Below are 13,784 nucleotides of genomic sequence, written 5' to 3' on the forward strand. Positions count from 1 at the left end.
AACCCACAGTCTTTCCGGCTCGGTCAGCGGCAAGCTATTTTTACCGCGATATATAACAAGTCTTACAATAGGTCAACTTGTAACTCATAAGCCAATCAACGTGAACGTTTCTAGTATCCCAACATGGCGGATCATAATGGTTGATTCTTGTGTGGCAGCCGTGTCTAGAACGGTTAAACGGAAAGGGACCGGCCTAGAAACTCCTAATTATGGTTCTTCTTGTAAAGGTAGCATTGTCTGCACACTTTGAAAATATCTTGGTTGTTTTTGTATTGCCCCGAAATGGAGTGGGCTAACACTATCTATGTGTCCTTGCAGTCAAGCTAAAAATACTAAGTGAAGATGGTAATGTCCTACAGAGTTGCGAGAAACAAGTTGTTATTGGCGAAGGTAAGCATACTTGTAGATAAAACATGTTGATTTGTGAGTACGTACCTGCATAACGCCTAACAGGCCAATATTTTGTTCAGAGTTTTATCAATTAGCTCATAAACTTACATGGAATTCGAAGCTTCCAACGGTGCAGTGCTCAACCAACTGTGAAGCCAAATGAGAGCTGGTCACAGCGCTCAGATGGCAAAGCACTGGTTTTGTTTCGTAGAGGTTATGGGTTCGAATCCTGTTCAAGCCTGAAATTTTTTCAGGCTTTAACCCAATGATGCCTGTGCGAGCTGTAAACTATCCCCCAAATCCCTGTGCTGGCCGTAACTGGCCATAAAAAGGCATGTGAGAACAATCACCTTTCCTACCCTCCCTGAAGAATTTTGAGCTCTCCTATTGATCTAATATTGTTAAGCACAAGTAAACCAATCCGAATCGACTTTCTGAGCATATATTTTGAAGACTTCAGGGGTTCTATAAAGACGGTCTTTTGTCTTGAAATGGTGCGCTCAAAATGTGCTTGTCAGTAATCATGGTACAAAGCAGATCAAATCTACAAACTACCAAGGTCTTGCGGAATCATTCCTAACACAGAGAAATAACTTCTTAACATCTCAATCAACTCGATCGACATCTCGATCAGCACTTTATCAACATCTTGATCAGTACTCAGCTGAAACTCAGTTGACACTTGGTCAACATTGTGATTGAAACTTGATCGACACTCAGTCGACAGTTGGTCGATAATCAACAGCCAAGGCTGCGCTCTAGCTGCACCTGGTCACCTCAGGTGACCAGCGCCATCTTCAGGCGACAAGACATATGACTGTTGCAAACGTTACAGAACTCACCAAACGCTAAACAAATGCTAACAGATGGCCAAGGCACTAACAAACGCCTACAAAAATGCTACTGACCAGACTCGCTCCTGGTCATAAACTATGTAAAATTTCATTGAACTATATCAAAAGCTACAAAACGCATCAAACGCTAACCAAACGCTCACAGATGGCCAAGACACTAACAACCGCCTATAACAACGCTACTGACCAGACTAGCTCCTAGTCATTAACTATGTTAAATTTCATTTAACTATATATAGGAGGGCAATACATGCCATAAAGATTTTCAGGAGTAGAAGTAGAAGGAGGGGGAAAGGAAAGAGACAGTAGAGCAGAAATTTGAGTGTAAAGTATCTATAACATCTACCACTTCACTGAAGAATAAAAAATATTGCAGCCTAAAATTCTTCTCCTGGCTGTTGATGACTATAATTTTCCAGTAATTTAAAGAGAAGTCACTATTCCATACTGTATTTCGTTTATGGGCAACATAAAATAGTTAGTTTGTCAGTTTGAATAGAGTTTTAATATTCTCAGTGTACAACTTACCTGTAGGCTTGTAACAATTCATATTCCTTTGATTTGATTCAATTTCAATTATTGCCTTTCGATTTCGATTATTTCAATTCGATTATACAAAATATTAATGCTTTTTAATTCTAACAACATGATACACAATGTAAACAACAACACAAAATGGTACACGAATTGCAAATGTCTTTACTCATCAATCAAAAACGCACATTTTAAAGAGTTCAGGATTCTAATTTCACAATATAATAACTCACTGAGGGCATTCTGGGAAAGGTATGCAAATAATCGAACCAAAATCGAAACGTGGAATCAAAGAATCATGAATTGAACTGAATGGTCATAATCGCGATTAATCGAGAATTCAATTAATTGTTACACCACTACTTGCCTGATCAATAATTTGCATGACTTCCATTGCTTTCTGCAAAATGAATACAGGGATGTCAAATGAAAACGACCTTGCTGCAAAGCTTAACTTTATTGAGCTAGTTGTGCAACCTGAGTGGAGTGGCAGTTGGACTGAGCCTAAAGACAAATCTGTATTTTTTTCAGGGGACAGTGAAGCATCAGATAGCTTGGACAAGTGCTTAGAATGCATGCATGCTGAAGAAATCTGTGTCATACCATATAGAAGTGAATCATTTGACCAGGAAGTTTGTGTAGCCTCTGAGAGGGATCTCAAATGTGAGGTGGAACTCCTCTGCTTCTCTAAGGTATGTCAAGTAACGGTACTGTAAATCAACCAGTACAGTGCAAATTGGCGGAGGTGGAAGCGACAGAGCTTTGCTCCTTTAGTAACATTTTGTTTTTAGGCCCCTAGAGGAAGTAAAATCTGTGATCTGACAGATTTTCATTTTCTTAGGTTGGCATTTTTGAAGTCAGTTTGCACTTATGTTATTCTTTTTTTTTTCTTTTTATAACTTTGTTTAGACAAAGAACAATAGCACTAAGTGCTGTCAACTTGTTAACTGTAAGAAAGGAGCAAACTTGAGTCTGCCAATTTTCAAATTGATTTGCAGACTTACTGTCCACAAATTATAACTGTATCATTTTACGTTGAGTCATATTTAAAATTACATTTCATCTGTGTACGATAACATACAGTGCGGGCTTGTACTTTTTATCCATTTGTTACATATGTTCACGTTATTTGTAACTTACTTACTGTAACTCTTTGGAAGCACAATGCACTTGTGGTATTGTATTTTTTGTTTCTGTGTTCTTGTTGTTAATAATTATTGTGAAATATATATTTTGTAGATCGATTGTTAAAAAATGCAAAAAGTGCAAAGCAAGTCCTTTTGTCTTGCAGGCCAAAGACTCCTGGGAAACTACTCCAGAGGAGAAGATGTCCTTAGCTTTACACCATAAAGCCAAAGGGACAGACTGTTTTAAGGTTGAAAATCCATTGAGGTTGAATTTTAATTGGCATACATGTATATACATATCCCCAGCAACACATACATGTATTGCTACATGTATCTTTATATGTACGTTTGAAACAGAACCTTAAGAGTCCATTCAACTATTAATTACAGTAATGTGTTGAATTTGGTGTAGAACCTGACTGTGCAACAATTACCACACATGGCTGACTAGATTACAGTATTGTTTACACCATTATGGACTGGTGCTTGCTGCTGGTGAACAAAATAAGCATTTTTTATTGCATTTTTTTTCGCCGATTGGAGAAGAAGCTATTTAAAATGGCTTCTTTTTCTATCAGCCAAAATAATGTATTACATAACAAAACCTGAAGAGTCCATGCAAGGGTTAATTACAGTAATAAGTTGAATTTGGTGTAGAACCTGTACAACAATTATAACACTTGGTGTTGTAATACTAGATGCATGTAGAATGTGTGAACCACTTGGAATAATTAAGTTATGAATGCGTGCAGAATGTGTGAACCGCTAGGGATATTTAAGCTATTAATTATTATTCAATCTCAGTGGAGTTTAACCATTGTTCGGTTTAAATGTAAACTTAGCACTAATCGCGTCGTGTTTGAGAAGTAATAAAAACTAGAGAGTCAAAGAGCATGAGGAAACTCTTGGCCCACTAGATTATGGTATTGTTTACACCGTTATGGACTGGTGCTTGCTGCTCATAAACAAGCACATTTTTTATTTAATCATTATTTTGGCTGACAGGAATATAAGCTATTTAAAATAGCTTCTTTTACTACCAGCCAAAACAATGTTTATAAGAGTAACTTGTTCAGAGACTAACAGTCTCAGCGACCTGCATAGGACTGCAGGATCTTTTTATAATTTGAAATGATATGTTTAGCTGCAAAAAGAACAAGTTTTGAAGGGAATCCATTAATGTACTGCATAAACGTAATATGCATAACATAGTATGCTACAAGAAGACCTTGGATGGTAAAGTTAATTAATAGATAGACAATGATACATGTAGTTTCAATAACTTTAAATTTGTATTTCTCAGAGTTAAGCCAGGGTGTTCCTTTTTAATGTTTTTATTATCACTATCATTATCACTATCACTATCGCTATCATTATCATTATCATTATCATTATCATCATCATTATTATTTTTTTTTTAATTTTGTTCCTGAGACTACATTGTATAACTGTAACTGTTATGACTTCTAACTTGAAACAAGTATATACAGAGAGATGGGAACACTATAGTGCAACGAAATACTAACTGCTGATTTACAACTGCTGTATATAGCGAAATAACTGTAGCCAAGACAAAGGAATATTACATGTAATGAGATCCATTCACACAGGGCTTATACATGTAGACGAAGACACTGCTGTAAAAATTCAATGCAGGAGGGTTTTTTTGCTTCAAAATCAATTGAAAAAGCTACTGTACCTCCAGTCTTTCCACAGCAACATTAAACCCAATCACTATACTGTAATGTAAATTATACTTGTGATTTTCCATTTATGCTTACAGTCTGGCAAATGGATCTGTGCTGCAAGACATTATAGCCAAGCTCTGAAACAGTTGATCTTAATTGGTGATGCCATCTCTGAAGAACAGAAGGAAAAGCAAGATGAGCTCAGGGCCTCTTGTCTCCTTAATTTATCTGCATGTCAGGGGAAGCTTGGACAATATGAATTTGTTGCGGCAAACTGCACAAAGGTTAGGGAGGAAACCATGTGTACTATAACTCTAGTAATCATAACATTTTTATTACTTAAGTTCCAGTTTGTACTCACATACAAAATCATTAAAGGAAAACCACGGGACATTCAATTTTGTCTCTTGAAAAGTCTTCCATGTAGATACATGTAGGTTGGTTGTACATGTAACTTTATTTAAACATGGCATCAGTCTATTTTAATACTACAGGTTAACAGAACCATGTACAGTGTATCAGTAATTTACAGCTAAATACATGTAACCTTCATTACAACATATTCATGAAATTTGTAAAAAAAACTACATGAATTAAGTTTAAAAAGTAACTAATATAGATGTATATTCAGCAACCAAGGAATTTTCCCCAGTCAGTTCAGTTTCCATATCTCTTTCCTTTTTAATATTAAGTTCTTTATCCCTAATAATAGCAATTTTTTTATTTAGATATTCTTTCTTTTGTTGTTATTTTTTTAATGTGTAGGTTCTCGCAGTGTTGCCAACAAATATCAAAGCACTCTATAGGAGAGGACAGGTCAGATATTGTGCTCTTTAAGTTAATATGTTTTTTTTTTGTTTTGTTTTGTTTTGTTTTTGCTTTTTTTTTTTGTTTTTTGTTTTTTTATCCAGGAATTGCTGTGTAATAGTTTAGGAGGTATTATTTAGTATCTTTAAAAAAAAAAATAAATGATAAGAAGATGTCCTACAGATCTGTTCAAATAAACTTTAAAGTTTGAGAAGTCTTACAGCAGTTAGTCAGAATGAAGTTGACATTTGGCACAACCAGATACCGTTTTAATGTACTTTTTACTTATTTCTTTTCTATTGTCATTAAGTGAGATTGTGCAACCCACAAGGCAAGGATTCAATCTATGTGTTTGCTACTGTTATTGACTATATACATGTACAGTAGCTTTATAGTAGGGTTTTGTGACAACAGTTTTTGGGCCTCTTTATGGTTACAAATATCGGCAAACGGTTTATATAAATGTGGAAGTTTCTCAGTCGAGAGGCACTTGAGCCTAGTGGTTATTGTATTGAACTCCACCAAGCAGTGTGCCAAGTAGTGCGAGTTTGAGTCCTGGTTGGAGTTTTTGCATTGAGTTCATGAGAAAGATCGCGGTTCTCATTGTGCCTGTCTTGACCCGGCTGTATATACAGGTACATGTGAATTTGTTTCTGGGGGGTAACCCTGTGATGGACTAGCATCCCAGTCAGGGAGGAGTACATGTAGAAACCTCTTAGTCACTGAAATTATGGAAACCTGGGCAAGCTCTTTCAGGCTGGAAAACTTTGGCGTGGCACAGACTTTTTCTTCCTCTGCTTGTCTCTGTTTTTTGTTTGCTTGTTTGTTTGTTTTTGTTTTTGTTTTTGTTTTTGTTTTTGTTTTTTTCCTACATATATATACCTAAGTATTCCCAATTTGAAGAGGAGAGCTTTATCCTGCAGTAGATGACATAAGTTAATACAATCATTAGTTTTGTTAGTTGGTAGTATCCCGTTAAGAGTCTTAGCACGCCGGCAAATAACGATTAAAATACACAGCAATGCTTAAGGTTACTCTTTAAAATTTAAAGAGTTAAGTCTCCCAAACAACAATAATTATTTTCAGTACGTGTAAGTGGGAGCCGAATAAGATAAGCAAGTTATACTAATGGTGGCAAATCAGACCCTAACACTAAAATCAAACCCTAACTCTAATCATCAAGGGTGTTGGCTTTCTTTTCACTACTTCTAAGGACCATACTTTGTGAAAGAAGAGATAAATTGTACGGTCTAACAGTTTACGCTCTGTCAGTATCAGACTTTCATCTCGTTCTGTATACCGGTATATGTTATAAATGTTATAAATATTGTAACCCGGCTGTTTTTCCTGTCCCCAATCTTGTCATCTTTCTTTGCAGGCGTTTGTCGTCTTGAATGAATTCGAGAAGGCAAGGGCGGATTTAGAGAAGGTAAATCTCGAGATATTTCTCAAGCGTTTGTCATTTTATAACTGCAACATTACAATGCCACACCCCAGCGTATGGATGGGAGCATGCCGCCATTAGAGTATATAAGTGTCGGAAGTACAATTCTATTTGGCTAAGAGGCTAGCAACTTAGGTTAAATCAGTTTACAACCACAATGGATTACACAGGCCCTATTAGAAAAGCGGAAAGTGGACTGAGATTGGACGTGGGAAAGCAAATTAAGATACAAAAGTTTAATATGAGCGAAAAGAAAGTAGTAGCAGCTCTGCCTTTAAAAAATACCGCATTTACGTTCACCTTCATCATTTCTGACTTTGCGCGAATTGCCGTCCTTCACCAAATTAGGCAATGTTACACGAGAAACCGGACTATTAATTTTTTTTTTTCGTTTATCTGTAACCATTCATTTTTTACTGGTTTTGTTCCAGGCTTTAACTATTGACCCTACCAACAGGGCAGTGCAAAATCAACTCAGAATTCTAAAAGAGAAGGAAAGAAAACACGATGAACATTTATCAAGAGCGCTTGGTGCCATGTTTGGACGTAAAGTTTAATTTACCGTCATGAAGAATGTCAGAGCAACTCTGAAAGATTTTGGGCTCGTGGAACACTCGAGAAAACACACTGCAACGACTGGAAGATGTAACATTGTGACAATAGTAATAAACGTATCTTCACTTCATTACAATCCTTTCGTTCTTTTTATGTACCCTCACTGCTGGAATACATGTAGTCACGAAATTATGCCGCTGCATTGTCAAGTGTTTCTAGGGCAATGTGGTTTGCGCTGGTTTCGCTACCTGTTAAGTTCGCTAGGTTCAAGTTCGCCACATGTTCGCTACCTCAACTAACCGAGTTTGGCACGGCAGTGGATGAAAGAACGAGGAATAATCTATATGTGCGTGAAGGCATTGGTCTATATATTTAGTTTTAGTTTTATCGATAGTAGAAAATGTGCATTGAATAGCTAGCGAACTGGAAGTTGTGGGTAGCGAACATGTAGCGAACTCGACAGGTACATGTAGCGACCTGCTTACAACCTGCCTTGCGGTTTTGCGTTTTTACCCTGTTTCGCGACTTGCGTCTAAATACTTGCGATGAAATGCAGGAATCGATCCGAGTACACTGGCAATGTCGTGTTCGTTCTTGTATTGAGCTATAAGTTGCTTCGGGGAAACCGTTTCGGGAAGTACCGCCATTGGAATGGTGACAAATTTTCACTCACCCTCCTCTCCTTGGGCGACGTCCGCGATGCTTCACTTCTAGAATGTACACCCCATATGGCCCAGAAAAATTATTAATTCTCCCGTAACTTATTTATGCCAAGGCTATGAGTGGCTTTCGTAGCCACCTACTAATCACCACCGGTTCAGGTCCCTACCGAAAGCTCCCGGCTTGAAGGGTCATAACGCCCTCCTCAAAAATATAATAAAGCCCATAACAACTAATTTTGCAAACGTGGTACGCATAATGGTACGCATAGCCTGCAGAACAGGCGTTTTTCACAGCGGCGATACAAGAGAGGAAAATTCCTATCGTTTGTCACCAGTTGTCACCAGGTCTACGCGCTTGTGAGGGATCGTATGGAACAGTGGGAAATGTACAGGCGCCCGCGACCTTACAGCAGCTTTCTCCCTACAATTCTCTCTCTCTTTCTCTCCCTCTGCTCGCGAAGTGAAGCAAAATGAGGTTTGTGGTCGTGCAATCTAGCGTTTTCTTACTGCTTTTTTGGCCATCCACCGATAAGACGTAATAAAATGAAGTGATTCGGTGGTGGTGATTACAAAATATGAAAAATTTAGTCACACCTCTCGCTCAAAACTCAAATGAAAACAATTTTCGACAGCGGGATCAGCGAACACGTACTAGTCAGTTATTACGAATCCATCTTCTCTCGTAATAGTAAAAAATATTGAACCTAGTTGTATACTACCAAGATGGCCAGGGTCGTAATCCTGCAGCGATACGACGAGTTGTGTCCAATCTATTTCTGTTCTTCCTTCATCTAGAAAACGTTTTCATTTGATATGAAGTTGGAATACATGTAGCCTTCTGTTTTCCATTTTTCTTCGGTCAAACAAATCCTTAAATACCATTACCATTTAAACCAGGAGTGTTAGATCGCTTTATTTCAGTATTTATTTATATGTTGATGTTCTTAAATCCTCCGTAATTTCTGTGATTTCAAGTGAGAATGAGGTGCACTTGTGTGTAGAAAATCTAATGTCAAATTGCCAAACTGAAATCGAATAAATGTAAAGGTAGCTACCGTAATGATTCGATTTCGCGCCCGGAGCGCTTATTTACTTTTGTCACCTCAAGGGAGGACGCTTATTTGAGACAGGCACTTATTCGGGACAGGGCCCTTATTTCTTTTTTGAGGAACAACCAAATATTCAAAACAAAACTTGAAGAAGAGATCATTCAATTAAAGGAATCATGCACTCACACGGACATAACAGTTGAGAAACTCAGATGAACAACACTGTATTTGTAATGCCGCATTGCGTATGGGAGCAGTTAAGGAAGATGAACCTCCATTGATACATGCTCTGATGGTGCAGTAACATTTTAATATTAGAATAGGGGCACTTATTGGAATAGGGGTGCTTATTAATAAAAACACATTTGAAGGGGGCACTTATTCGAAAGGGGGCGCTTATATTTTTTATATTTACAGTATCTCCCTTCTAGTTCCAGGATTCATCTTAGTTGTGAGTTGTGTACATTTGGCACATGAGTCACCCTGATTATCTTTGAGAATACATATTGAGAATAATCCAATTATCTTTTCTTATGTATTCTCTATTGCCTCATCAGTAAGCTCCACCGTGATACCCTTTTTGAATGCTGTAGTGCTGTCCTGCAAGGAGCCAAGGACAAGAAAAGAAAGTTTGTGGAGACCATTGAGCTCCAAATCAGCTTGAAAAATTACGATCCTCAGAAGGACAAGCGTTTCAGTGGTACTGTGAAGCTGAAGAACATTCCTCGTCCCAAGCTCAAGGTCTGTATTCTTGGTGATGCCTCACACTGTGATGAGGCTAAGGCAAATGACATCCCTTGCATGGATGCTGAAGCTCTGAAAAAGCTGAACAAGAACAAGAAACTTGTGAAAAAGCTTGGTGAGTCTTATCAAGTTATTCTTCAAAGGGTTACTTGTACACCGTTCTGTGTTTTTGCCAGATGTCTTCAGTGGTGGTTTTATTTGCATTTGTGCTTATGTTGTATTGTGTGATATTTTTTGGTTGAATTGCAGGTTAGTTTAAATATTCATGTTCTGCGGAAGACACTAGTTCCAAAATATTTCAGATAGTGATAAATGATTTTCATTACATGTACAGTGTTATTGGGAAAGCCACGTTCATTTGTTTGCAAAACCAAGCTCCAATTTATAGAAAAATGTAGAAACCCCATTAATTTCTGTTTATTTTTTCCCCCTGGTAACCAATAGAGCACTTTGATGCTGCCACGCAATATCAGCAATTTTTCATATTTTTCATTGTAGAAATAAAATAAAACCACCTTCATACTTTTGTAGATCATGTAACATATCAAATTTAGTAAATATGTGAAGTTTCAAAAGAATCTGTTGCAAATGCATGGAAATATAAAAGGCCAAACTTGCCAATATTTAAAAAGAAATGTATGTCAGAGGGCAAGCGCTTGCCCCCTGGCATACATTTCTTTGTAGAAATTGGCAAGCTTGGGTTCTCATATTTCTTTGCATTTGCAACAGAATCTTATGAAACTTAGCGTACACTGTATTTATTAAATTTTGCATGAAAAATATCGGAAAAGCATAAAGTGGTCCATAATATGGCCCACAGATAGGACCTGTGAAAAGGTCTTTTAGGTGCTGACATGCCACTGCACTCAATGTTCTTGCCTGTGTTCCTCCATGTTTATGCCAGAATTATTAAAGGCAAGTTCAGCCATATGCCTGAAGAGAAAAAAAACAACAACAACAACTTACATTCAACATTCATTTCCTTTTTCACCAAGTTCTACAAGTCTATTGCAAACAATTTGTTCAATTGTCACTGATATGATGGGTGAATATATGTACATGTTACCTTTCAGCCAAGAAGTATGATGCTTTCCTGGCCTCTGAGAGTCTTATCCGGCAGATTCCCCGTATCCTGGGTCCTGGTCTAAACAAGGCTGGCAAGTTTCCCACCGCATTGACACACAATGACAACATGGTGCAGAAAATCGAGGAAGTGCGCTCCACAATCAAGTTTCAAATGAAGAAGGTAGGATGCTCACCAGAAATAAGGCACAGTGCTCATTGCAACTAAATTAGAAAAAAAAAATGTTTCATTAGCAAGTTGCAACTGGAAGGATTAGTTTGTTTTGCCCTGGGGAGACATGTTGCTCTCTCTCCGTCTTTGCCGTTTCTTTTATTTACAATGTATATATATTTACAGAAGTCAAAATTCAAGAACCAATCATCTGTGAAATGAGTTAGTTCTTCATTGCTTTGAGAGACCTACAAAAATGAACTTTATAAAACTGACTTGTTCATGTGTCTCTTCATGTGCCACTCAGAAAAATGAAATGCGTATCATCACTTTTTTACTTACTTCTTATGGTAATATAGAAAAATGGGACATCACAGATATTAGCAGGGACTCTTATATCAGTTCTTTGGAGAAATTCAGAGTTAGGTCAATAGAAAGGTTGTCATTTGAGCACTGGTAAGGCCTTATATTCTGGAAGACCAGATCAGGAAGCATCCTTCTGGTCGGACCTGCACCCAGGGTCTTAAATCTATGGGCAGACCGTGTGGTCGACAAATACTAAGTGCAGTGTGCATTGTTTTCAAGTCATTAAATACAGTGCAGGTGGAATTATAGTACAGTTGGGCAATGTGGGCTAAAGAGGAAATTCATGTGTACAGTAGAGAGAACATTCCGAGTTGTATATCCATTTTATATCACTAAGAGAGTCGGGACAGTCCAATATGATTGTCTTACAAATTTGATGTACAGTTAAAACCATACGAAAGGGAACAAGGATTTTTTAACAAGAATGTGTACATGAAAGTAACTAAATACATGTCTTAATGGAGCAGTGTCCATTTACAACTCTTAATGGAGGGGTGTTTGAAAGTGTTTTGTAAAAGCAACACTTCCATGCAACATTCCGACCCATATATTTCAGGTACATGTGGTTCGTACCTCGTCTTGCACAAACTTTTGGTTTTGTTTTCTGCCTTCTTGGGTACATTTGTGGAAAAAGACCCAGTATGCAGGCTGACAAAATGCTGCAGCAACCATTTGTGATGGCCATGATATTTGATATAACAGGCTCGTGCTCTCATTGTTGAATTTCAGGTTCTCTGTCTTGCTGTGGCCATTGGCCATGTTGAAATGAGCGAGGATGAACTTGTGGCAAATGTCTATCTTGCCGTCAATTTCCTGGTCTCCCTTTTGAAGAAGAACTGGCAGAACGTGCGAGCGCTCTATATCAAGAGCACAATGGGAAAACCTCAGCGTCTGTATTAGAGTTTTGCTTTGTGCAGTAAATAAAAGTGCAGTGAAATGCACATTTGTGACCCATACATGACGGTCTCATCTTTGAAGTTATACATGTATTTACATGCTGTTTCTAAAGAAACCGTTTTTTTAAAAAATCTGTTTATGTATTTCATTTTTATTTCTTTATTTATTCTTTGCTAAGTATGAGTTGATAAAGGTAAACTGGCTGCTGTAACAAGTTTGAAAGGCTTCTTAGTGTTTGCTCCAATGGACGCTAAGTGTCTGGTGACGGAAAAAACGGCAACAAAAACCGTTAGTAATGAACTACCGGTAAAAGCCGTTGTTACATCATACTACATACTGTCAGAAAATTAATACAAGGCAAAAATATACTAAAACAGTATTATGATAATAAACTCAAGTTGAGGTATCTAGCCAGTGGAACATGTGTGACCCTGTGCCTCACTAGGGGTCTGTAGGGGACCATTTCTTCCCGGACACCTTCTAGAAAGCTTTACTACAGACTAAGAGTACATGTTCTTACTGACTTCAAAAGGTTTTGAAAGCGCCACGAAAATTGCGTGTTGCAATGACCGTTATAGTTTGTCAATTTTGCGGCGCGGTCACCCCCCCCCCCCCCGGCTCGTTCCTCTCATTCAACCTGCCCTCTCTTTCCACCCGCAAGAAAAGCGTGAGCACTGTGAACTGAAAGTTGTTCTAACTTTGTTCTATTTTTGTTTTTATTTTGTCCGCGCATGACTAAAATGAAAACTCCTACACTAAGATCCGCAATGACTATTACGACAGAAAAGAGAAACTTGATACTTAGGTTCGCGCGCAACACCCAGTATCTGAGCTCTGACTACAGTCCAACCGCTCCCCCAATAATATTAAAGACAAAGAATATGTTTATGTACAATTCCACAACACCCTTACTGAGACAACGAAAGGTGCTTTTGCACATAGGTCGCAATACCCCATACTGAAAGAAAAAATTGTTTATACATAGATCAGCAATACCAAAACTGATAAAACAAAACAAAGAACAGAAGCTGTGCATACATAAGTCTACAGCACAGCACACTAGGAAAGGTGCTTTTATACATAGGTCGCAATACTCCATAATGACAAAAAAAAAAAAAAAAACTGGCTATTTGTACATAAGTCAGCAATGCCAAAACTGATCACACACAAAAACGAAGCTGTGCACACATGGGTCCACAGTACGCAGACTGACAAAAAATTGCTAGAAGTCCGCAAGATCTGAACTGACCTGTTTACACAAGTCCGCAACATCCCGGCGATAAACAAAGAAAGCTGTTTATACATAGGTCTGCAGTATCCTTGCATCCTGAACACTTGTAAGATTTTTCGAACTTTTTCTTGCTTATTCTCGTGAGCGTCTTCAAGTTTGAATTAACGTGTAAAACTGAATTAGCTCGGAATCAGATGTAGTT

At 37.9% G+C, this 13,784-nt stretch overlaps 2 protein-coding genes across 2 annotated transcripts; both read left to right on the forward strand.

The window, feature by feature from the left end:
* Positions 1 to 8: 8 nt before the first annotated feature.
* LOC145478957 (peptidyl-prolyl cis-trans isomerase FKBP5-like) lies at positions 9 to 7,524 on the forward strand. The gene is made up of 8 exons (XM_081457171.1): positions 9 to 227; positions 319 to 390; positions 2,310 to 2,470; positions 3,070 to 3,153; positions 4,689 to 4,877; positions 5,359 to 5,409; positions 6,779 to 6,829; positions 7,276 to 7,524. The coding sequence occupies exons 1-8, from the start codon at positions 137 to 139 to the stop codon at positions 7,399 to 7,401; spliced, it is 825 nt and encodes a 274-aa protein (XP_081313297.1). The 5' UTR covers positions 9 to 136; the 3' UTR covers positions 7,402 to 7,524.
* A 962-nt stretch (positions 7,525 to 8,486) lies between these two features.
* LOC145478952 (large ribosomal subunit protein uL1-like) lies at positions 8,487 to 12,389 on the forward strand. Its single transcript, XM_081457165.1, has 4 exons — positions 8,487 to 8,536; positions 9,668 to 9,969; positions 10,928 to 11,100; positions 12,184 to 12,389. The coding sequence occupies exons 1-4, from the start codon at positions 8,532 to 8,534 to the stop codon at positions 12,352 to 12,354; spliced, it is 651 nt and encodes a 216-aa protein (XP_081313291.1). The 5' UTR covers positions 8,487 to 8,531; the 3' UTR covers positions 12,355 to 12,389.
* The last annotated feature ends 1,395 nt before the right edge of the window (positions 12,390 to 13,784 follow it).

Source organism: Orbicella franksi, chromosome 2, assembly GCF_964199315.1.
Source record: "Orbicella franksi chromosome 2, jaOrbFran1.1, whole genome shotgun sequence".
NCBI classification, from domain to species: Eukaryota; Metazoa; Cnidaria; class Anthozoa; order Scleractinia; family Merulinidae; genus Orbicella; species Orbicella franksi.

Excerpts from the sequence above, each read along its gene's own strand:
- LOC145478952 (XM_081457165.1), top strand. Across the intron at positions 9,970-10,927 it reads GAAACTTGTGAAAAAGCTTG|CCAAGAAGTATGATGCTTTC; the intron begins GTGAGTCTTATC and ends GTTACCTTTCAG. Across the intron at positions 11,101-12,183 it reads TCAAGTTTCAAATGAAGAAG|GTTCTCTGTCTTGCTGTGGC; the intron begins GTAGGATGCTCA and ends GTTGAATTTCAG.
- LOC145478957 (XM_081457171.1), top strand. The coding sequence starts at position 137 with ATGGTTGATTCTTGTGTGGCAGCCGTGTCTAGAACGGTTAAACGGAAA. Across the intron at positions 5,410-6,778 it reads CACTCTATAGGAGAGGACAG|GCGTTTGTCGTCTTGAATGA; the intron begins GTCAGATATTGT and ends CTTTCTTTGCAG. Across the intron at positions 6,830-7,275 it reads CAAGGGCGGATTTAGAGAAG|GCTTTAACTATTGACCCTAC; the intron begins GTAAATCTCGAG and ends GTTTTGTTCCAG.